The sequence below is a fragment of the Phocoena phocoena genome, chromosome 13 (assembly GCF_963924675.1).
Source record: "Phocoena phocoena chromosome 13, mPhoPho1.1, whole genome shotgun sequence".
NCBI lineage: Eukaryota > Metazoa > Chordata > Mammalia > Artiodactyla > Phocoenidae > Phocoena > Phocoena phocoena.
Genome location: NC_089231.1, coordinates 64,820,001 through 64,844,122, shown reverse-complemented (window position 1 = coordinate 64,844,122; position 24,122 = coordinate 64,820,001). Strand labels below are relative to the sequence as shown.

The 24,122-nt window shown below is 56.7% G+C and overlaps 4 protein-coding genes and 1 pseudogene across 4 annotated transcripts; 4 read left to right on the top strand and 1 right to left on the bottom strand.

Annotated features, from left to right (window-relative positions):
• Nucleotides 1–650: 650 nt before the first annotated feature.
• LOC136132603 (histone H3.3A-like) lies at nt 651–1,556 on the top strand (annotated as a pseudogene).
• A 1,917-nt stretch (nt 1,557–3,473) lies between these two features.
• On the top strand, nt 3,474–5,304 carry CHCHD10 (coiled-coil-helix-coiled-coil-helix domain containing 10). Its single transcript, XM_065890232.1, has 4 exons — nt 3,474–3,552; nt 3,803–4,022; nt 4,865–5,012; nt 5,112–5,304. The coding sequence occupies exons 1-4, from the start codon at nt 3,512–3,514 to the stop codon at nt 5,129–5,131; spliced, it is 429 nt and encodes a 142-aa protein (XP_065746304.1). The 5' UTR covers nt 3,474–3,511; the 3' UTR covers nt 5,132–5,304.
• Nucleotides 5,305–6,154: 850 nt separating this feature from the next.
• On the bottom strand, nt 6,155–7,609 carry C13H22orf15 (chromosome 13 C22orf15 homolog). The gene is made up of 5 exons (XM_065889495.1): nt 7,585–7,609; nt 6,911–6,997; nt 6,682–6,819; nt 6,374–6,448; nt 6,155–6,294 (listed from the first exon to the last, which is right to left on the bottom strand). The coding sequence occupies exons 1-5, from the start codon at nt 7,607–7,609 to the stop codon at nt 6,155–6,157; spliced, it is 465 nt and encodes a 154-aa protein (XP_065745567.1).
• Nucleotides 7,610–11,336: 3,727 nt separating this feature from the next.
• On the top strand, nt 11,337–12,647 carry VPREB3 (V-set pre-B cell surrogate light chain 3). The gene is made up of 2 exons (XM_065890477.1): nt 11,337–11,448; nt 12,195–12,647. Exons 1-2 carry the CDS (start codon nt 11,400–11,402, stop codon nt 12,509–12,511), a joined length of 366 nt encoding a protein of 121 aa, XP_065746549.1. The 5' UTR covers nt 11,337–11,399; the 3' UTR covers nt 12,512–12,647.
• A 4,692-nt stretch (nt 12,648–17,339) lies between these two features.
• ZNF70 (zinc finger protein 70) lies at nt 17,340–18,677 on the top strand. The gene has a single exon (XM_065889885.1). It carries the CDS (start codon nt 17,343–17,345, stop codon nt 18,675–18,677), a length of 1,335 nt encoding a protein of 444 aa, XP_065745957.1. The 5' UTR covers nt 17,340–17,342.
• The last annotated feature ends 5,445 nt before the right edge of the window (nt 18,678–24,122 follow it).

Below are 24,122 nucleotides of genomic sequence, written 5' to 3'. Positions count from 1 at the left end.
AGTCTGAGAGGCGCCGCGTTTCATTCCTCCCCCTCCTGACCAGGCCACCTTTGGAAGGCGCATCCCTAGCTGGTCTCCCTGGGGGCCTGACCTCTGACCTCCTGTTAGCCTGTGACAGGTGGCGGTACCCACGGGCAAGTTCTGCCACTCCTCAGAGCCTCAGCTGATCCATCTGGAAGACGGCACTATAGCCCCTGTGAGGAAAGGGATATTAAAGTGTGCCCCAGAGGAAACTGAGGCATATGGAGGCGGCTGGCCAGGACCCCAGCTTGGCGCAGAACCATAGACAATTATAGATGGGGAAACTGAAGCCCTAAGAGGGAGGGACGAGATCAGGCTTTTCCAAACCAGCAGGCAGGCAGAGGGGTCAGAAGGCCCTCTAGCTGGTCAGCTGGAGGGAGGGTACGGTCAGAAAGCCATTGGGGGCAGTGTCTGAGTGGGGCACTGGGGGCCCAGGCTGCCCCTTGGTCAGGGACTAACAGGCTCCTCTGAGCCCCTCCGGCCCAGCCTCCTGAGACCGAGGATAAGTAGGTGAGAATCAGAGGAGCGGGTGATGACCGCACGCTGGAAGGGATCCTCCAGGCTCATATACTCTCTGTGATGACCAGGGATCTCACCAGCTTGCCAGGCAATCCGCTCCATCATGGGCAATGCTGGGGAACCAGGACACAGGCGGTGGCTCCCGTCCTGGCGGGCGGGGTGCTGAGCTGCCTCAGTGTGAGGCTGTGGGCACCCATCCTGGGCCTAAGATGGGGGGAGATGGTGTGGGGAGGGGGAGGAGAGGGACACCGGCTGACTCAGCCCTCCCTCCGGGTTCCAGTCCGGGGAGCCTTCACAGCCTCTCCAGGGAGGCTCTACAAAGACCCCTAGAGGGCAAGGAGAGGAAAGACAGCAGTGATTTTTACTACCTGGGCTGTTTGCCATCTTTTTCTTTAAAGTGATTTACTTTTAAAACTTGAAATGCCTACTTCAGCCTCATTTTAGCCACATTGGTCAAGAAGTTATAGATTTAACGCAGAGCGGTTTGGTCGTTAGTCGGAGGAGCTTCTTCCATTAGTTCGGAGACTGCGGCTCTTCATTGGGCAGCAGGAGCGGCGCGGCTGTCGGAGAAGCGGTGTAGAACTTAGGCATTGGGTGAAAGAAATTGGCCCGAACCAAGCAGACTACTCGTAAGTCCACGGGTGGCAAAGCGCCCCGCAAACAGCTGGCCACTAAAACGGCCAGGAAAAGCGCCCCCTCTACCGGCAGGGTGAAAAAAACCTCATCGCTACAGGCCCGGGACTCTTGCGCTTCGAGAAATCCGTTGTTACCAGAAATCCACCCAGCTTCTGATCCGGAAGCTGCCTTTCCAGAGGTTGGTGAGGGAGATCGCCCAGGATTTCAAAACCAACTTGAGGTTCCTGAGTGCCGCCATTGGTGCGCTTCAGGAGGCTAGCGAAGCGTACCTGGTGGGTTTATTTGAAGATACTAATTTGTGTGCCATCCACGCTAAGAGAGTCACCATCATGCCCAAAGACATCCAGTTGGCTCGCCGGATACGGGGAGAGAGAGCTTAAGTGAAGGCAGTTTTTATGGTGTTTTGTAGTAAATTCTGTAAAATACTTTGGTTTAATTTGTGACTTTTTTTGTAAGAAATTGTTTATAATATGTTGCATTTGTACTTAACTCATTCCGTCTTTCACTCAGGATGAATGCAAAAAGTGACTGTTCACAGACCTCAGTGATGTGAGCACTGTTGCTCAGGAGTGACAAGTTGCTAATATGTAGAAGGGATGGGTGATATTTCTTGCTTCTCATGATGCATGTTTCTGTATGTTAATGACTTGTTGGGTAGCTATTAAGGTACTAGAATTGATAAATGTGTACAGGGTCCTTTTGCAATAAAACTGGTTATGACTTGAAAAAAAAATCATAGATTTGATGAGCTAATTGTATGTTTTTTTCCGATACACATGAAAATATAGACAGTAAAAATATTTGTGTAAAAAATATATATATATATATTTGTGTAACTACCTTAAGTGGTCTTGAGTGCCTCCAGGGGAGCATGGCCTTGCTTTGCGGAACCACAGTCCACCTGTCATGGGAGCTCAAGTAACAACCTCCCACGTTGTAGGCCGCAGTGGAGAGCCATGGTTATAGCAAGCTGGGCTGGTCACAGAGGGCTTCCTGCAGGAGGAGGACCCTGATCAGCCTAGGAGGGCCAGTTTGGCAATGGGAACAAGTGGTCAGTGGCTGCATGAGCAAAGGGGTGGAGGCTGGACCAGGCCTGGCATGTCTATGAGGAGAGAGTAGCCACCCTTCACATGCTTCCCTCACCTCCAGGCCAATGGTCGCCCCCACTGCAGAGAGGAGAAAATTTTGGCCCAGGCCCAGATGAGGGTCAGGGGAGGGCCCTGCTTCCCAGGCTGGCTGACAGGACTGTGTGGTTGGGACACAGTAGAGACATGCTGAGCCTGCCAGGCACTGCCCATGTCCCCTCCGTCCCTTCTGCCCCTTCCTCACAGAGGGGCCTCCTCTCCCCACCTGGGACCCCTCCCCCATGATTTTGCTGTGGGCGATTTCATCCTCCCCACAGTCCAGGTACTGGGAGGACTCCCTCGGGCATAGGGGACAGTGATGAGGGGGTGGTAAAGAGGTCAGGACCTCTCCCTGCTAAGGGTAGCAATAAAAGACTATGAAAACCTCCAGTTCCCGAAGGGCTGGGAAGCGTCCTAAATTCGGCATTGCCCTGCCCTGGGCCTGGAACCAAGGTGGTAAAATTCGAGGCCACAGGATTCAAACCCGCACAAACACCTCTAGGTTACGGCCTTTGGGAGGGACACGCTGCATAAACGCTGTAGGGGTCTGGCGCTGCATCCGTGGGGCAGGGGGTCGGGTTGGGTGGAGGGCCACGCAGGGGTCCTCGTCGCACCCCAGCGGGGGCTGCCCGCGCCCCGCAGTGATTTTGCCGGGAAGGAGTCCGAGAGCGGTCCGGACGCCCCCTGGCGGGAGCTCTGGGGCCCGTCACGGAGGGTGGGTGCTTCTTCCCCTGCCCAGTCCACCCGCGACCCTGAGGCCACGCCGGAGCCAGCGAGCCCGGTCCGATAGGAGGGGGAGGAGCAGGGGCCGGCCTCCCGGTGCCCCACTTCCCGAGCGCGGGACAGCCCCTAGCTCCACTCCCAGAGCTCCGCGGTGGTCTTTGAAGGGCCAGGCTTCGCTCCTGCGTACGCCCTCGGCGCCCTGCGACAGCGGCCCGTGTCCCCAGGGCGCGCATAGCTCGGGCCAGGAGCTGGGAGGGAGTAGGGTCACCGGCAACGGGTGCTGCCTGATGGAGAGGCCGGGTGACCCGCGAGGGTGCAGCCTGTCCCCGGGTCCCGAGCCTCCGTCCGGGGGCGTGTCCCCGCGGCCCCGCCCCGGCCCCGCCCAGCAGCGCCGGCCGTGACAGGCGCCGCCGCCTTCGTCCCCGAACCGGAACAGCAGTCACCGTTGCTGTCTCCGACTCGGTTCAGCCGGTCCCACCGCCGCCACCATGCCCCGGGGGAGCCGCAGCATGGGCGCCCGGCCAGCCAGGTGGGAGCGGGACGAGGGCCCGCAGGGTGGGGTCTGGGGAAGCGCGGTCCCCAAGGACGTGACAGCGTGACCTTGGCGGCTGCTGCGCCATCTTGGCGGGGGAGGGGCGGGGGTACCGCAATCAGGCATCTAAGACGGTGGTCGTCCACCCTCCGGGAGGAGGAGAGGGTGCCTCTCCGGAGCTGCGGGCCCCTGGGGCCGCCGGCCTGGAGTCCGGCCGGGATTAATCCTGCTTCTTCCCATCCCGCAGCCGCAGCGCCGCGACCTCTGCCCACCCGCCCGCGCACCCGCCGCCCTCGGCCGTGGCCCCGGCCCCCGCCCCGTCGGGCCAGCCCGGCCTGATGGCGCAGATGGCGACCACGGCCGCCGGAGTGGCCGTGGGCTCGGCTGTGGGACACGTCGTGGGCAGCGCCCTGACCGGAGCCTTGAGCGGGGGGAGCTCAGAGCCCGCCCAGGCTGCTGCCCAGCAGGTGAGCAAGGGTTCAGGGGAAACTGAGGCCGCCTTCTCTCAAGGCCACTGAGCGGGGAGCTGCTGGAACGTCCAGCGAGGAGTGTCCAGGGTGTCCAGAGCTGCCTCGGCCAAGGACTGTACCCAAGAAGGGTCCTATTAGTCGCTCTGCTGTTGGTCTCTGGTCACAGGACGGCTCTCCCTGCCCCTCCCCTGAGGCCAAGGTCCCTAGACCCCGTGGACAGACACCAACCAGCCCTTTAAAGATGGGGAAACTGAGGCCCTTAGGGTCTCAGAGACTGGCCCAAGGTCACCTAAACCTAGTAGAAGGGAGGGATGTTGAAGTTCCTGAGTCTGTGCTCTCTCTCCCAGGTAGCCCCTTCCTGTAGCCCCTGCACCCAAGGGTGAAGGGTAGCCAGTGACTCTGGGTCTGTTCCCTGCTGGCCTGTCCCCCACTGGGCACCCCACCAGTCCTGAACCAAATTCTGGCTTAGTGGTGGGGTCAGGGGTAATGAGGATCAGTGTTGCTGAGCAGGAAGGTGCTAGAACTTGTGGGGGTGGGGATCATACTCTAGCAGAGCACTGGGCTTTTCTAGAACCTTCTCTCACCTCCCACCCCCACCTGCCAGCATACCTGTTATGAGGCAGCTGGGAATGCTGTCTGTACCAGCACCAACAGGGTGGCTTTGAGAGGGCTGTGGGCTCACCCTGTTTCAGGGATGGAGCAGCTGAGGCTAAACAGGGCAGGCTGGACCTGGCAGGGCTGGGGGCGTTAGGAGGGGCAGCTGGCACCCCCAGCTCTGGAGTCCTCTTCTGGGTGCCAACCCCAAGCTGACCTTGCTGCTTCCTGTGCTGTAACCTCAGGCCCCGGCCCGCGCTGCCCCGCAGCCCCAGCAGATGGGGCCCTGCGCCTATGAGATCAGGCAGTTCCTGGACTGCTCCACCACTCAGAGCGACCTGACCCTGTGCGAGGGCTTCAGCGAGGCCCTGAAGCAGTGCAAGTACAACCACGGTGAGCTGGGAGGCCCTGACCCCTGCTGAGGCGGGAGCGGTGGTCTCTCCTCCTGTACCTTCGGCCTGACCTCCACCTGTGCCGGCCCTCCCTCTGCAGGTCTGATCTCCCTGCCCTGAAGAGACCGGTGCAGATTCAGGGGCCAGCCCTGCAGCCACCTTCACACCTTCACCGACAGCAAGACCATGACATCAGATTGTACCCACATAGCTGAGACTGGGAGTGAGGAGAGGGTTTCTCACCCCACAGATGATCCAAGACGAAAATGTGCAATTAAAAGAGTTTATGTTAGATCCTAGCCTGCTGTGTCCACTCTCATTGGACTTTCTGCGGGTGGGGGAGGATGAATGGATGTCCCACTGTGGAGTGGGATGCTTCACCTTCAGCTGGTGTCCTGGGTGGGGAGGGTGACCTTGTAATCCTGTGTAATCTGACAGCCTCGGGCAGTCCAGACTGGGTGGTGAGGCATTAGCAGGTGACCGACCATAAGCCTCAAGGACGTCTGACTCCTGGGGGCTGGAATCCCTGGAGGAGCGTGCTGTCTCCTCTCAGGGACCCCTGCCCCTCCACCCTTCTCATCTCTGCCTCTGGATCCCTTTCTCCGCACCCACATCTTAGGGGCCCCGTGGTGGCCTCACGTTCTGTCAGTGACCTTGCAATTTCCCAGAAATTCCAGATTCTGCAAGAGGAATACTGCTGGGCCTTTGCACCTGATCACACCAGGCAGAGGTCACGGCCAACCCCCTTGGATCTGAGTCCAGCTCGGCCACGTGGCCGTGATGTGCCAGGTCACGGGGCCTGCCGGAACAGAGGTGCTGGCCCTTCAAACGCCATCACACACTCTGTGCTGCTGCCTTCACCGAGTTCATTCAGCAGCTCTGCACTGAGCACCTACGGTGTGCCAGGCCCTATTCCACATCTCCCTGCCCTTGTGCAGGCACTTAGCCTCCAGCAGTATGGTGGGGACCTGTCTCTGGATATAGTGTCTTCCATCGTGTGGGTATATGTGTGTCTCTGAGGGGGTTGGCATTGGGGTCCACCTCCCATCACACACATCTGTCCCCTGGGAAGGGGTCCCATATCTGGGTATGAGCATCCCCCCAGGGATCCATGTCTCCTCCTTACCTGGCTCTCGGCCCCAGCTAGTGGGTCCCAGACAGCAGGAAGCCCACCCTTCGGGGCCGTGAAGGAGGGCCTTGCTGCTGGTGGCCACGCAGAGTGCCGGCACGCCTTCTCCAGCCATCGCCCAGCGGGGGAAGGCCCGACAGCCAGCGCAGCTCCTCTGGAAGGCCCAAGAAGCCCTGCCTGTGGGGGACTGGTGGGAAGGCACATCCTCCCCCTGGGGCTCTCCTGTGACACACCTGCCAGCTCTGGACACCACTCATCCAGGCTCTCCAGGAAGGACTCATAGCAGGTGGGGGCCCCGTCCTCACCCTCTGCAGAGGGAAGAAGGCTGATTCCTGGCTGGCCTGGTGGTCCACACCCCCACCTCTCACTCTGGACCTGTTTGCTGGCCCACAGTGGGGTCAGGACAGGGCATTGGATGGGAAGTTCAGGGCTAGGTCCTGGCCAAAGCAGGGGCTCGGCAGGGCTTGGGTGGTCTGTGGCTGCTCTTCCCCATCTTATATTCCAACATAGCTGCACAGGGGGAATCTGGGGCCCCACTTACTGATGATCTGCACTAGGACATAGATCCCACGCTCCTGCAGCAGGGGGCTGCCCATGGAGGGCGCCAGGGAAGGCCCCTCCTCCAGCCCCTCAGCCAGGTTCACCAGGTGCCCATCCTCAGCCAGGAGGGCTATGGTCACTGGGGGAGCAGAGAGGGAGGCAGGGCAGGGCTGGAATCCCTACCTGGGGGCCCTCAGAGGTTCTCCCAGCACCCCTCCCTGCCCCCTCACCATCTGGGGGCACCTGCCCCCTCTGCCTCAGGTGGGTGATGAGGATCACCAGGCTGCACCAGGGGTTCACCAGCTCCCAGCAGCCAGCTGTGGGGGAGAAGCAGAGGTGAACGAATGGCACCCTCTACTCTCCCCAAACTGGGACCCTCTGCCTCCCTCCCGTCTCTTCCCTACAGAGCAGGGAATGGGGCTATGAGATTAGGAACGTACCCCCCTTCCATCTCCCAAGATGTCGGTGACCGGGGTGCACAACTTCTGTCTTTCTCACGCGACCCTCCCCTCCCACTTCAGCCCCACCTCCGGCACCTGACAGCCCCTCACCCCCTACCCCGCACCAGCCCCGTCTCCACCAGAAGGTCAGGAATCTGCAGCTGGGGCTAGAGCTTTAGGTGCCTCATGCCCCCTGAAGCTGGAGGACCACTGACCAGCTAAGGGATGGAGCAGTTTGAACATTTGCTCCACGGCAGCGTCTTGGTGGCTGCGTGGCCCGTGCGCTCCTAGAGGAGCCCACGTGCATTTCCCAGGACCCAGCCGGGATTTCCCCTCAAGGGACTCTCCGCGGACGCTCCCATCCCTTCCCATGTGTACCCCTTCCCCACGCCGCCTCCCCACTCTCCCTCAAGGCAGAGGGAATGTACCCCCACCAGTCTTCCGGGACAGGGGACCCCACTTACCTCCAGACGTCACCGTGATAAACATGGCTGCAAGGGGGAGGAGACAGATGTGGGGGCTTTGATCCCCCAACCTCCAACTTCCTGACTAAGGAAGGAGTTGGGGCTGAGATCTACCCCATGTGGCGCCCTGCGGGAGATGTGTGTGTCGGGGATGGGGGAGTGATGGGTGGGTGGGTGGGTCCAAGTGCAGCTCCCCACTCAGCCGCCCTTGGGGCTGGGCTCCACCAGCCCAGGGGGTCCTTGCAGCTAGTCCAGGAGGCTTGGCCTCCTCTTCCTCCCACTAGCTAGATCAGAGTACAGAGAAGACTCAGGTCCTCCCAGCTTCCAAGCTGGTCTCCATGGGAGTGGGAGCTGCCAAGAGGTTTAGGCAGGAAATGCTTTCCCCCCAGTATCCCGGTAACGGGCTCTGGGGAGGGTCCGGACATTCCCTGACGCAGGGCTCTAGTGGGGGCTGGAGTCTCAGCGCCCAGGGATGTCCAGAGACCACATCCCCTCACCAGTAGAGACAGAGCGTCCAGGCTGAAAGCAGGGGAGATTCCTGGGGGTGGGGTGCTGGCGTGGCTGTAGCAGAAGCAGGATCCTCACCAACCTCACAGGCTCCCTATCAACTCAAGGCCCCCTGCCCTGGGCTCACTCCCAGCCTCCCTCTCTTCTGTCCTTGTTTCTTTCCTTTCTTAGTCAAGTTTATTGAGTTATGGTTTACCGACAGTAAAATTCACTTTTGAGTGAACAAAACACTTTTGAGTGTTTTCCAGTTGTGACAAGTCTCACAGAACCACCACCAGTCTGGATACACAACATTTCCATCACTCTCCCAAATTCCTTCATGCCCCTTTGTGGTCACCCCAACCCCTGGCAAGCGCTGCAGTGTTCCCTGCCCCCACCTCTTCCAGACTGTCACGTCACAGAGAGGGAAGCAGCAGACAGTGCGGAGCCTTTCAGGTGCGGCTGCTTTCACTTAGCTCCATGCGTGCAGGATTCACCAGGGTCGTCAACCGGTGTCGATGGGTCCTTCCTTTCATCACCCGGGAGGGTCCCACTGCCTGGAGGTGCTACGGTCTGTGGATCCACTCACCTGCTGCTGTTTGGATTGTTTCCCGTTTTGGGTGATTATGAGTAAAGCCAGTACAGACACTCACCAGCAGGTCTCTGGGTGAAGAGACGTTTCCATTTCTCTACTGTAAACCTCAGCAAGAGGGATTGCTGGGTCCTCTGGGGAGAGTATGTTTAACTTTGTAAGAAACTGCCATTGTTTTCCAGCGTGGGCAGCGTTTGCATTGCCCCTCTTTCCGGCTGGTTGTGGTTGGGCCTCTGGACTCATGGCGGGTCAGGATACTTCCTTCTTAGCTGCCCTGCCACTGCTCCCCGGTGATTACACTATTCATCCACCCTCTGCAGGCAGAGCTCAAGGCAGGAGGCAGGAGGAGGCCCAGATCCTCCCCGCAGCTCATCAGCATCACTCTGCCTCTGACAGGACTTGCCTCAGTGCTCACACCTGTAAAGCAGTGAGAGGCACCGCTCACGGCACCACTCGCACCGCTCACAGCACCACAGGCAAGTTAGCGTGAGGACGGAACGCAATTAAGCCTTTTGAGTGCTACCTGGGTGCTCAGCCTGCAGCAGGCGCTCAGAGGCAGCACTGGGGAAAGCCCTGGGGCAGCGTTTCCCAAACTTACAGGCAGGGCACTTTCTTCCAAAATCTGGGGACCCGTGTCCTGCAGAACACAGCCCAGGAGTGGCTGCAGCCAGATTCTGGAAGGAATGGAACTCCCGGCCTGGACCCTCAGCTCCAATGACCACCCCTCTCTTTTCCGAGGGGTTTGTCTTTAGTGCCACTGAGGAGGGATCTTTTGTCTTGAGTGTCATGGAGGTGCTCTAAGGAGGTGTTAGGACTGCAGTGGGACCCACAGTGGGAGCTTTGTAACCTTCCCCAAGCGAGCTCTCAAGGCTACAAAGTAACGAGAGCACACCGCTTTAACTTGTTTTATTATTTTTTAGGTATTTGGTAAGGCCAGCAGATCAGGAGATGATCGCCATTGAGAAGCTGGTTTGTTACAGTTCCCAAGTGGAGGAGGCATGACACCCCATGGTGCGGGAGGCCACATGGGAAAGCACCAGGGCTGGTCAGGAGGCAGAGAGAGAGGGGGAACTCTGGGCGGGAGCCTCTATTGTGGTTTCTGAGGGAAGGAACAGTGAGGTGGGGTGAGCAGGCTCAGGGTTGGCTGTTTGGAATAACTTCATGCTCTGGGGCACAGGAACCGTCCCTGGTTGTCTGGTACTTGCCCTGGGTGACAAGGCAGGAGGGCAGTGGCCCAATGAGAGAGCCCCGTAGGGGAGGTGGTCAGGGGAGTGTGGACTCAGGAATGGTTGGTTTGCATTTGAAAAGTGTGTTACTGTCTCTAGGAACTGGCTGACCCTGGGAGGGCCAGTCCCTCCAAGGTCAGCAAGGCCCCAGATGTCAAAGCATCAGGATAGAGAATATAAAAGGCATGATTAATACACACAAAGTCCTATCTATGTTTTTCTTTTTTGGCTGCCACATGCAGCTTGTGGGATCTCAGTTCCCTTACCAGGGGTTGAACCCAGGCCACGCAATGAAAGCCCAGAATCCTAACCACTAGGCAACCAAGGAACTCCCACAAAGTCCTATCTTTGCATCTTCACAACACTTGGGCTGGCACAATGCTCGTCTTTTGTTTCCAGATGAGGAAACTGAGGCACAGAGAGGGGAACTTGGCTGAAGTTGTGCAGTCAAGAGGAGGAGGATCTGGGATTCAGGTTTGAATCCCGACGCGGGTTGAATCCCAACCAAAGTCAGCTCCCCTCGGTTTGGCAAACTCTCTTGCCCACAACAGGAGTGCAGATAGGCACAACCATGTCGGGAACCCTGGCGGTATCTACTAAAACTAAACAGAAAGGGGACTTCCCTGGCGGTCCAGTGGTTAGGACTCTGTGCTTCCACTGCAGGGAGCACGGGTTCGATCCCTGGTTGGGGAACTAAGATCCCGCATGCTGCGTGGTGCGATGCGGCCAAAAAAACCACAACACTAAACGGAAACGTTCCCTGTCCTGGGTGTCTGCCCAGCAGAAACCAGAGCTCAGGTGCACCAACGACACAGGCAGGAATGCTCGCAGCAGTTCTCCTTGAAATAGCCAAAGATGAAAGCACCCGAATGGCTAGTAACAGGAGATGGATAAACTAACTGTGGCTATCCACACAGTGGCTTACACACAGCTGTGACAACGAATTAAACATTGCTGCACACACGGATGACTCATAATGTTTAACAAAAGAAGCAGAAACAAAAGAGGACACACTATCACTCCATTTATAGCTGACGTTCTACAGCAAAACTGATCAACCGCAGAGTCGCACTTGGTTACTGTTGGGGCTAAGAGGGCGTTACTGGCAGGGGAGGCGAATGAGGGAGCCTTCTGGGGTGATGGAAATGTTCTAAATCTTGGTCTGGGTAGAGGCTGCAGGGACATATATATAAAATCATTGAGCCATACATGTAAGATTTGTGCCCTTGACCGTATGAGTTATACCTCAGTGAAGGGCAGCCACCTGCTCTAACTGCACATGTGGATTTCTGGGCTTCTGTTCTCAAGAAGGCCCTGTGGGGCCGGGATGCTGACGTTTAGGAAGATAAGGTCTGGCTGCTGGGCCCCAGCACCACCCTCCCACCGTGTCAGTGGGCTGATTTGCATGCCCTGTCGTGGTCCAGCAGCCTCCCCAGTGTGCCCTGAAGCACCTGGAGCACACCCAGCGCAAGCCCAACAAGCGACTCCCACCTGCCTCCCTGCCTCTGGCCATGGCCTGTCAGCATCTGGCCCTCCTTCTGACTGGGGTCCTCCTAGCAGGTGAGCCCTCCCTGGGCCTTGCTCACCCAGGGGTGGAGTGGGAGACAGCACACTGGCTCTGGAACCCCCTGTAAGGAGGCAAATCCATGTGGTCAGTGGGGAAGGTTTTGGAAGGGTCCTTGAGATGGAGAAGAGAACTGGCCACAGGCGGCCCTGCCCCAGACTTGAGGCAAGTCACTTCTCTGTGTGGGCCTCAGTTTCCCCATTTATGAATGACCAGATTGCTAGGGTCCCTTTGGACTCTGACTCTTGGGGGTCTCAGAGACTCATCACCTTTTGAGTTTTTCAGAGGGGAAGCTGGTGTGGGCTGATTCATACCCCACAGGGCCTCAGGGACAAGCTAACCCTGAGGAGGTCTTCAGCAGCCAGTGGCCGGAGGCTGAGCCAATGGGTAGTAACAGCCCCGGAGGCTTCTTGGGGGTCATCAGTCTGTAGCCAGGGTTTGGACAAGCCAGTGTGACCAAAGTGATAGGGGTCTGCAGGGCAAGGGATGAGGGTGGGCAGCCCAGAGACCACCAGCACACCCTCTGAACTCTAGATCCTTAGCTGAACATGGCTCCTTGGGAACAAGACACTAATGGGGGCTTAGGGGTCGCCAGCTCCGTGCCCCACCCAGTGACGATCCCATGGCACTGGGCTGTGAGCTTTTGGGAGAGGATTCTCCTGGGAGTCTGACCAAGACTTTGTGGGGCAGGGGCAGGAAGGAAGGGGCCCAGGCAAGACCTGAGTGTGTCTGTCTCTCTCAGCCTCCCAGCCAACCCTCACCCAGCCGGACACACTGCTGGTCTTCCCAGGCCAAGTGGCCCAACTCTCCTGCATGCTCAGCCCCCGCCATGCCACCGTCAGGGACTACGGCGTGTCTTGGTATCAGCAGCGGGCAGGCAGTGCCCCCCGCTTTCTCCTCCACTACCGCTCAGAGGAGGACAACCACCGCCCCCCTGACATCCCTGACCGCTTCTCGGCAGCCACGGATGCAGCCCATAATGCCTGCATCCTGACCATCAGCCCCGTGCAGCCTGAAGATGCTGCAGATTATTACTGCTCCGTGGGCTACATACCCTAGGGGTGGGGTGTGGGATGAGTGCCTTCTGTCTGCCTCCCACTTATGCTCCTGACCTTGGGACCCTCCCTTTCTTTGAGCCTTGATTTTCCTCCTTTGTAAAATGGGTTAATAATCAACATGTCAACAATAACTATTCGGAGCGCCATGAGATCCTGGCTGAAAAAGTGACTGTGAGACGCAAGAGGGAAGAGATATGGGAACATATGTATAACTGATTCACTTCATTATAAAGCAGAAACTAACACACCATTGTAAAGCAATTATACCCCAATAAAGATGTTAAAAAAAAAAAAAAAGCTCAATAAAAAAAAGAAAAACAAAAAAGAAAAAGTGACTGTGGTTGGTCTGGGTCTGGGAGTGTGGGGGTAGGGACTCTGGGGATTTTTGCAGAAGGGGAAGCACCTGAGACCCTTGGGTGGGGCCCCACCTCCCTACCAGCCCCCAGGGGGCTCAGAATGGTGGCTCTTGCCTTCCTGTGACTGGAGGAGCTGGAGTGAGAGAAAAAATAACCAGCCCTTGCTGGTCCCAGCTCTGCATGGCTGGTTGTGGTCCAACACACACAGGGTCAGTGGACTGGGTCCCTAGGAGCCCCTGCCTACTCCTGGATGGGGCTAGGAGGCACCTGAGGGCCAGGACGGAAGGTGCTGAAGACAGGTGGGCAGATGGCAGGGGGAGAATGGGCAGCAGCCATCCTTGGGTAGAGGGGCAAGTCTTGCCACCAGAAGCAGAAGTGAGCTCTGGGAGGGGGGTCGGGGGCTGAAGAACACATCCCGCTTCCCTCCAGGTTCCCCTAAGAGGCGCCACCTGAACGGAGGCCATCCCTCAGATGCAGAGGTGGGGTCCACAGAGGGTCCCGCCTAGGCTCCCAGCCATCTCCTGGGCCCTCTCCGGGCTCTCCTCATTTGTCTCTGCGGGGACGAGGTGAGCAAGCAGGACCAGAGCTCCCCAGGAAGGGAGGGGGAATCGCAGCAGGACCCCGAGCCTGCGCGGGGTAACGGGCTCCGCAGCCCTGAGCGCACCTGCCCTTCGCCCGGGGACACAGCCGCCTCAAGGCCTCTGGCCGGCCCCACCCCCAGGACAGATGCCCAGGAGCCGGCCGCCCCTCCCGGCCTCAGTTTCCTCCTCTGCGCTCCCGCCAACGCCCGCCCAGCCGGGACGCGCTCGGGGACGGCCCGGAGCCCTGAGTCGACTGGACGGCCCCTCCCGACCCCAGTCCTGCGACACGGATCCCGGCGTCCTGGCGCAGACCCGTACTGCGCGGCGGGACCAGCGAGACACTGGCCTCCGCGCGGCCTAGAGCGGTCCCGGAAGTGCCGGGGAGGGGGCGGGGCTCGGGCTCTCGGGCCGCCGCGGGCTCCGCGTCAGCAGCCGCAGCCGAGCGAGGCCACGGCCGCGGGCAGGAGCAGCTCAGGTGCGGCCCCGCCCTGCTCGCCCGCGGCCCCGCCCCCGCTCAGGTGAGCGGCCCCGCCCCGGCCTAGGTGAGTGGCTCCGCGGCAGCCAGTGTGGCCACCTCTCCCTCCGGTGGCGCAGGTGTGGGCGGCCCCCGTCCGTGGAAGCAGGTGCGGGTCCGCGGCCGCTCGCTGGCCTCCAGCCAGGAAGCCCTGACTGGCCCGAGGGTCGGCCGAGTGCCCAGGCCCTGGGGCGTCCCAGGAGGATGGAGTGACAGAGGCAGGAGGAGCCGGGGAAGGCCAGAGAGAGGTGGGAAGTGTGGGGTTCCAGACCTTTGGATTTTCGGTCCCAAAATATTTAAAACATCGTTGGTCACAGATAAAGTATCGCTAACTTTTTCAACACAGTGGAGACTTCAGCGTGTAGCTGGTACATAGTGGGAATGGAAAACCCCCGAGGAGGGAACCTCGGAAACACCAGGATTTAGCAGGTGGGTGGAGGCACAATATCCAGATACAGAGAAAGAGGGGTCAGAGGGCATGAAAATTAGGGGGGGGAAAGAAACCAAGGGGATGAAGTGGGGCGTGGGAGTGGGGTAGGTTGGCCAGCAAGGTGGGTTAGTGAAGGGTGGTCTCGTATTGTCACATCGTCCAGTTTTTCATGAGAAAACCTACTGAGTTTTAAATATTGGCAGCTAAGTCAAACAAAAAGGAAAAGCCTGACTCTTTGAGAGTCAAACACAACGTGTCTGTGGCAGGATCCCCAGAGTGCCAATTTGCAGTCTCTGAAATGAAGGGTTTTGAGAGGGATGTCTTGGGGAGGCCTTCCAGAGGGGGGAGGAAGTGAGGACCCAGAAGAGAGGGCTTGGCTGTAAGGAGGTCATTAGATGCTGGAGCTGAAGTCCCAGCTGAAATTGGAAACTTGAAGTTTGTCTCCGTGCCAGACACAGTCGTATGATTTTCCTTGGCAACATTCAGCATCTTAGGAGGAGCTGGCAGAGGAGGTGGGTAGTTAGTGGCAGGGCAGGGAGGTGAGAAATGCGATGCTGGTCAGCGAGCTGGTTGAAGTGATGCCCATAGTTAGACCCACTGTAGTCTAAGCTAGATGGGGAAGGGGTGGACCAGGGTGAAAATGGGACGTGAGGTTTGAGGAGGTCGGGTGAGGCGGGGGGGAGCGGAGACCGTGGTTGTGAAGAGGAGTGGGAGTGATCACAGGCTTTTTTTTTTTTTTTTTTTTTTTTTTTTGCGCTATGCGGGCCTCTCACTGCTGTGGCCTCTCCCGTTGCGGAGCACAGGGTCCGGACGCGCAGGCTCAGCAGCCATGGGTCACGGGCCAGCCACTCCGCGGCATGTGGGATCTTCCCAGACCGGGGCACGAACCCGCGTCCCCTGCATCGGCAGGCGGACTCTCAACCACTGCGCCACCAGGGAAGCCCCACAGGCTTTTTTTTAAAAAAAATAAATTTATTTATTTTTGGCTGCATTGGGTCTTTGTTGCTGTGCACGGGCTTTCTCTAGTTGCCGCGAGTGGGGGCTACTCTTCGTTGAGGTGCACTGGCCTCTCATTGCGGTGGCTTCTTTTGTTGCGGAGCACGGGCTCTAGGCACGCGCGCTTCAGTAGTTGTGGCGTGGGGGCTTCAGTAGTTGTGGCACACGGGCTTAGTTGCTCCGCGGCATGTGGGATCTTCCCGGACCAGGGCTTGAACCTACGACCCCTTCATTGGCAGGTGGATTCTCAACCACTGCACCACCAGGGCAGTCTGACACAGGCTTCTTGAGGATATTGCAGTTCTGTGCTTTTTTTCACACCTGGCCTTTCTACTGGCTGAAAATTCATTTAAAAAAAATTCCAAATAGTAATGATTTCCATCATGACTATTCTGATTAATTTAGTATGTCTTTTTGAGGCAGTTCCTCTCTGACTTCAGTGTAAGGATGATAGTACCTTTGTATGGAGTCCTGAGGAGTACATGAGATATGCTTGTAAAAGGTCTAGCTGTGCCTTGCACACAGTAGTTGCTCAGTAAACTCGAGTTGTCATCATTATGGTACCTGAAGAGTTTCCCTGGAGGTTGCATAGCAGTTTGTGGATGGGGTCCTGCGGGGCTCCCTCTGGGCCCCCACAGTGGGTTGGGGGGCTGAGTGGGGTGTTCTAGCCTCCTTCCTTGTCCCTCTGAAAATACCCCCTTCGACCAGAGCAGCTCTGCTTTTGTATGTTTCATTTATTCATATCTCCCAGATAATTGACTTATTTGAATAAAGAGTACTTTCGGCAAAATAAAATAAAAGTGTGGTAAGCAGTTCTAACACAAACACAAATAACTTTTCCTCCATTCAATCATTTATTTATTCAATAAATTGTGTGTAATGATTGAGTGGCTGTGCTGGGAGCTGGGGATTCCAATATGGAGGAGCCCCGGATTTGCCCTTGGGGAGCTCGCAGGTGGTGGTGGGGAAAGTCCTGCCATGACATTTGCCTTCCAGGTGGTGAGTGCTGTGATGGACATATGCCCCGTGCTCCACGGTCACCAAGGCCACGTGCCCAAGATTGTCAGAGTCTGAGGGTGCAGGGAAGAGGGGACATTTGAATTGAGTCTGGAAGGATGAGCAAGTGGCCATGTGAGAAGAGTGGGGACCAGTCAGGAGGAGGAAACAGCAGCATGTGTGAGTGGTGGAGCTGGAAGTTTGGGGGTGTGTGGAAGGAGAAGCAGGCGACAGGGCCACATGGCCGGGTGTGGAGGACTTGGGCTGCTGGAAGCTCCTGAGAAGGGGGATGTCACGATCAGGACTGTGTTTTGGGCATTTGACCTTGGCATCCACGTAGAGAACGGGCTGGGGGGAGGGGGAAAGCTGGAGGTAGGCAGCCAGCGGGGAGGCGAGTCACACGGAGGCCTGAGCTGCCCAGTGGCAGCGAGGAGAGAGGGAGAGACCCCTTCAGTAAAAACGGGAAGCGGACAGGACGGGGTGTGCCGGCGGGAATGAGAAGGGCTGACTCCCAGGGCTCCGGCTGGGGCTCTGGGCTGGAGGCCTGCAGCCAACCGATCATAGGAGGCGGGTGTGTGCTCTCTCTTTCCCAACAAGACCCCAGCCCCAACCTCCTCTGGTAGCTGGAGTCTTGCCCCTTTTTCAGAATGGCTCCACTTCCTGTCCTTGCCCACCTTTCTGGACACCCTGAGCCTTTAGAGTCTGGACACCACAGTGTGTCATTGTCTGTCTGTCTGTCTTCCTTGCAGTTGTTTCTGGTAAGTCAGACTTGTCTCTTACTCAGTAAGGACCATCTCAAGGGCAAGATTGTGTCTTTGGTTATATCTGCCTTAGACTCTGGCACCTACTAGGTGCTTGACTTGCTGACTTGACAGTGTCTCTTGTTTTCTTTTCAGAATCTGAGAGCAGTAAGTGTGTCCCAAAGAGAAACAGTCACTAGGGGTGAGCCCGGACCCACAATGGAGATTCCCCCGGCAGCCAAGCTGGGTGAGGCCTTCGTGTTTGAGGATGGGTTGGAGATGCAGACAAACCTTTTCCCGGAGGAGGACCCGGGGGACCCTTTTCTTCAGGAAAGGGGTTTAGCACAGATGACTGTCATCTACAAGGAGATCCCTCTGGGGGAGCAGGACGATTATGAGGGGAATATCAGTCTGTGCTCAAGCCCTGTCCAGCATCAGAGCATCCCCCCAGGAGACAGACCCCAGGACGATGAGCCGTCCAGCCCAACCTTCCTCCAGAAATCAGACCTGAGTATGTGCCAGATAACCCACAGCGAGGAAGCGTCTGGTAAGCCCGATGGGGAGACGGCGGGCAGGGGGGACTCGGGACCCGAGGGGCCTCACAGGACTGCACAGCCAGCCAAGCCCTACGCGTGTCGCGAGTGCGGCAAGGCCTTCAGCCAGAGCTCACACCTGCTCAGGCACCTGGTGATCCACACGGGGGAGAAGCCCTACGAGTGCTGTGAGTGTGGCAAGGCCTTCAGCCAGAGCTCGCACCTGCTGCGGCACCAGGCCATCCACACGGGGGAGAAGCCCTACGAGTGCAGGGAGTGCGGCAAGGCCTTCCGCCAGAGCTCTGCACTCGCGCAACACCAGAAGACCCACACCGGGAAGAGGCCGTACGCGTGCAGGGAGTGCGGCAAGGACTTCAGTCGGAGCTCGAGCCTCCGGAAGCACGAGCGCATCCACACCGGGGAGAAGCCCTATCAATGTAAGGAGTGTGGGAAATCCTTCAACCAGAGTTCGGGCCTGAGCCAGCACCGGAAGATCCACACGCTGAAGAAACCGCACGAGTGCGAGCTCTGTGGGAAGGCCTTCTGCCACCGGTCCCACCTCATCCGGCACCAGAGGATCCACACAGGCAAGAAGCCGTATGCATGCGAGGAGTGCGGGAAGGCCTTCAGCCAGAGCTCCAACCTCATCGAGCACCGCAAGACGCACACGGGCGAGAAGCCTTACAAGTGCCACAAGTGCGGCAAGGCCTTCAGCCAGAGCTCCTCGCTCATCGAGCACCAGCGCATCCACACCGGCGAAAAGCCCTACGAGTGTGGCCAGTGCGGCAAGGCCTTCTGCCACAGCTCGGCCCTCATCCAGCACCAGCGCATCCACACAGGCCGGAAGCCCTACGTGTGTAATGAGTGCGGCAAGGCCTTCCGGCACCGCTCGGCCCTCATCGAGCACTACAAGACCCACACGCGGGAGAGGCCCTACGAGTGCAACCGCTGCGGGAAGGCCTTTCGGGGCAGCTCGCACCTCATCCGCCACCAGAAGGTCCATGCGGGGGACAAGCTCTAGAGGAGGGGCTGGCGCCACGGCCCGCGCCTCTGCCAGCTGGAGCCTGGCCCCCCGCTCATCTGTGAGGCCTGCCCGCCTCCCCAGACCAGTGCCTCCTGGAAATGCCCGCCCACCCTGGTGGCAGGGTCCGGCCCCCCGTCTGCGGCCCTGGCCCAGCAGGGGGACTGGGTAGGGTGGGGAGGGAGGCCAAGGGCCGGGGCGCCAGGGCACAGCTGGCTCTCAGTTGTCTCGTGTTCACCTGTGACCCAATGGGGTTTAGTTTTGCCCTCTATTCGCTTTTTCCAGAATCCAGAAGAAGAATAAACGTCAGAGGGAGAAAGTGGAGTTAAACCCATGAAAATGTCAGATGAGCTCTAACATCAGGCACTTTTAGAAGAAGTAACCGTGTTGCGGTCCAGTCAACTGAAGGAAAATGGATCCAAAGTAGACGCGTCAGCAGCCCACCTCGGGCACTGGTGGGGACGGCCAGCTCAGGTGACAGAGCAGAGGGAGGGCCTGGAGGACTCATCCTGGGTGTGGGGGTGAGGCCCCCTTGTGCTCTCTCAGCCCTCGACGTGGGTTAGCTGAGGGCGGTTCTGGCCAGCAGCTCTTCCAGGAGGTGGAGATGTGGTCCTGGAGGCCAGCGGACGGTGCAGCCTGGCTCTGGCCCAGCCCGGGCAAAGGCTTACTGCCCACCCAGGGGTAACCCTCCACCAGACCTAGGGCCCCAACCACAGCGTGCCTTGGACATCATCGGGGTCCGTCTCTGGTCGGTGCTTTGCAGCCTCCCCTCCACCCTCCAGTGCAAGGGGATAGAAGGTGATTCGGTCAGGTCTGGGTTCAAGTTCCAGTTATGGCCCCTCCCTCATGACCCCTTCCGTGAGGTGGGCATATTGGGACTGGCCACATTCCCCTAAGGGCTGGTGCAAGGCTCCTGTTCAGAGTGGGACCACGCATGAATGTGCTTTGTCGGCTGGCGATTGAGGATGGAGACCCACAGTGACCGCTGCCCCACCTGCAGGGGAGGTGCATCCCTGTCTGGTTCCCGACATGGCAGGGCCCCCCCTTTCAGCCAGGCTTTCCCTTCCTCCCTCCCTCCAGCTTGTGTCCTGGGTGCGGCGCCCTGGGCAGGACACTTCCTGCACGCTGTCCCCGCAGCGGCAGTGTGTCTGCGTCCTGTCCTTCTCTCTGTCCTCCCCACTGGGGGTTGTTTAACGAGGACCATTGTCTGCGTCCTGCCCTGACCAGTTCAGTTGGGCATCCCCAGAGGTGGGGCTCCGACAGTGGCATGTTTTTAAAGCTCCCCAGGTGATTAGAAGGTTCCCCTGCATAGCAGGCTGTGAGCCCATGCTGGCTCCCAGGCAGCCCCAGCATCTCCCAGATGGCATCGTCCAGAGCAGAGCTTGAAGGTGGCCATCCTGTCTCAGACCTCTGCCCACCACCCCAGGGATGGGCTCAGGCAGTGCCGTGTCTGGCTGGTTGGTAAGCGTTTGTCCCAGGCCTTTGTGTGTCCACGAGGATCTTTAGTTCTGGCTCCCCGGGCTCCTCAGAGCTAGTGTGGGGAGGACGCAGTCAGAGCTATTTTGAAGCTTTCTGAGTCTCTGGCTGAAATCCCACGAACCCATCATGGTCACACTAGTTATTTCAGCTTATGAGAAGCTCAGCTGGGCAGCTGTGTATAGTTTAGATGAATGAAAATGGGAAAGCCATAGTGGTTACTTCTTAAGTGGAACTTGGTAGGCCAGAGATGTTAAAACGACAGGTCTGTTGGGCTGGGAAGATCGGCTCTGTCCAGCTCCTCTCTGCTCTGTGAGTCTGTGGAGCATTGAACCAGCTCTCCGGGCCCCAGCAGAGCCTCTGCATGAGCAGGTGGACCAGCCCGACCGGGCAGTGCCAGACACTGTCCGCAGGCAGCCTGCACGGATGGTCTTCGGTCACCAGTGAGAGTACTGACACCCCTGCTCAGTGCAGGTGGGACATTACCCCCCGCAAGATCTACCTCCTCACCCCCTGCTGTTCCCGCATTCGGCCAGCCTTGGCCAGTTGTCTGCTTCCTACCTTTGATGTCTGTCCCTGTACACTGTGCACCAGCCAAATTTTTTTTTCAGGCATCACTTTGCACATGTCACCACTCTCCTTAAAACCAACCTTCAGGGGTCTTCTGCACGTAAACCCCCATTTTAGCCAGCCTGGGTTACCCGCGCGAGCAAGCGTCTCGGTGTCCCCACCACGCCCAGATGCACCCCACTCACGCCCAGCTTCTCAGCTCATTTATGCTGTTCTCACATTTTGAATATGCACTTTTTCTCTTCCTCCCCCACATTCTCCTTTCTTCCTTTTGACTATGTAACATGGAGATTAAGACCCCCTTTCTGAAGGGTTGACAGACTCTCACAAAACCATGGTCAGACCAGGCAGGTACTTTCTTTGTAGGAAGTGTGAGCAGAACCTTGTTCTTTCAGTTCAAATTCTTTCACTGATTTCTTATGTATTTTTATTTTTTTATTTTTTTTATTTTTATTTTTTGCGGTACGCGGGCCTCTCACTGTTGTGGCCTCTCCCGTCGCGGAGCACAGGCTCCAGACACGCAGGCTCAGCGGCCATGGCTCACGGGCCCAGCCGCTCCGCGGCATGTGGGATCTTCCTGGACCGGGGCACGAACCCGCGTCCCCTGCATCGGCAGGCAGACACTCAACCATTGCGCCACCAGGGAAGCCCTGTATTTTAAAATCTTTTCACTTATTTAGGTTTTCAAACAGTGTGATGTAATAAGAGATCATCTTGGTAATATTTTAATCATCCTTGAGTTTAGTTGTTTGTTTTTGTTTTATTGTCTTACATTTTTTCCTTCTTTTAGTTGTTGAGTGTTGCAAAGCTCCAGTTCTTGGTTCTGTTTACTAATTGAATTGTTTGTCAAGTACATGTATTCTGCTCTTTTCTTTCTTTTTTTTTTGACTTAATACTTTACATTTCTTAAGATTATTTAGATACAGTTAATCATTTTTAATATTTCTAGTAAATGGGGGTACTTTAGCCTATGATTTTTTTTCTTACAGTTAGAGCTTTTTCTGCACTCCGTAATGTTGACATGTGTTGTCTTTTGCTGTTGTCCTTAGGACTTTCCCTTTGGCCCAACTATTATTATTGTTATTGTTATTATTTAATATTTCCCAGTGATGACTGCTGAGGTTATGGCTTTTACTTCTTATGGTACGTAGTGGTATCAGCATTTCTAAGTGTCCATAGAACTTCTCTGGGCCTGAATATATTATCAGTTTTTATAAGACATTTGTGTACTCTCAAGAAACGTGTTTTTACTCCATCAGTTCTATTTGTTAAATCAGTTTTTATGTTACTTTATTCAAATCCATACTCTCTCTAACTTTACTTCAGAGTTCTTAACCTGGGGTCCAAGGACTGCCTGGGAGTCCATGAGCATGCAGGGGTTTCAGAGGTCATGGATGCCGGGCATTGAACAAAGCTGTGTGGATATCTGCATGCATAAATTATTCTGGGAGGGGGGTCTGTAGCACTCACTACATTTTGGAAGGGCTCTGTGACCCCAAAGTAGGTAAGAACACTCATTTACCTAGTCAAATCACAGTCTGATTTTGTGTGTTCTTTTCTTTACGTATTTCTATTTTGCTTTAATTTCTGTTTCTTTTTTATGTATGTTGTTGCTTTGTGAGTCGTGCAGTTATCTTCTTAAGAAATAGGCAGGGTACAAATGATCAAGTAATTACCATGTTTGGGGCATATATGTTTAATAGTGACATATCGAAAAACTGTGCCTTTTAGTGCCCTCTTTGCCTCTTTTAATGCTTCTAGCTTCAACTTCTCTTTTCCAAATATCATAATGGAAGCCCCTTGCTTTTTTTGAATTTGCATTTGCATGAGAGTTTATTTAGCTCGGCATTTTATTTTTAAAATTTGTGTACATATTTTGCTATATATCTGTAACTTATAAACAGCAAATTGTTGGATTTTGTTTTCTGATTCTTTCCGTAATTCTTCTCATATAAGTTCTATTATTAACATAATTGTTTAGAGTAAGGCATAAATTATCTTCATCTTAATATTTTAATATATATTAACTCATTTAACCCAAAAAGGTCATGCTCATCTCCCCCCCACCGCCGTCTCTCTGAGTTATTATCCACATGTAGAGCATCACTTCTGGGTAGACTAGAGGTCTGCCACTGGGCACACCTGCTCCTCCTGGTCTTCATCAGTGCCAGGCTCTGTCCTGAGTCCCTCTTGAAGCCACATCCTCTCGCTTCAGTGTCCTTGGCTGTGATGTGGAGGAATGATGTTACCTCACATCCCCGTGGGGCTTGGAAGACTAAGGAGTGCAAACCTGTGTGGAAAACTGAAGGTGTAGGTGATTATTACACTCTCAGTATTGTGAAATATTCCTTTGATTTTCTGTTCTTCTTAATCCCAAAGTCTGTTCAACATAACTTAGAACACTACATTGTGCTTTACTTTTTAGAAATAATATGCGATGCAGCAAAGAGCTAGACGTCAGGCCCACCCTCCCTGAGGGAACCCACACAGTCATGTGAAAGAGAGGTGGGGACCCTGATCTTGTGCCCCTCTCCCCATCACCTGTCTGTCCCAGGATGGTCCCCTCAACTTTCCCCTTTCTCCCCTGACTCCTCCCATGGTGGAGGCAGAGGCTCCAGAAGATGGTCACTCTGGCCACTCCTGTTGCAGGTGGGAACCCGAAGCCAGTGGTTTACCACAGGTGCAGTGGTTTAGTGTCAGATCTACCGGCAGCCATGGGGAGGAACAGTTCAGATGTGATGCTGGAGCCCCAGCCTGCTGCTGCCGGGACTTCTTAGAGGCCACAGTGGGTTCAGTCACCACGGGCCGAGGTGGAAACCAAATGGCCTCTCTGCTCAGAGTCGCTCTGCTCTTGGGGCCAGGCGGATGCTCGCCGGCATCACACATGTCTGGATGTATTTGCCATCGACTGACACCCACCTTACAGGGGGCGGGGAGAGGCAACCCCCCTCTTGTGGGAGAACCCCCTCTTCAGTATCTGATAACCAGGAAACCCAGTCAGAAACCCAGCCTGGGGAGTGTGGAGTGGGGTGTCTTGAGATGGACCATCCCTCCTGCACCACAGGCCAGCGCTCTCCCAGTGGCCAGGATGCCGGTGGGGCCATGTGCTGGAGACCCTCCCACGTCCCACCCCCCGCCCCCATCTGCCCTGGTGGGCATCTTCCTCTGTCACTCACCTTCCTCGGCTCCTGCTCGCTGGGAGGTCTCTGCCCTCTGGGGTCCAGAGCACCAGCTTGAAAGGCTCTCCCTACACCTTTCAATCCCTGCCCCCTGTGCTGCCACCCTCAGCCAGGCCAGCTCTTCTTGCAGAGATGACAGGAGCACCTCTGTCCTCCCCAGCCCTCACTTGGGTCTTCCAGCTCCTGGACCCCAGAACTGAGAGGGGGTCATGAGCAGCCA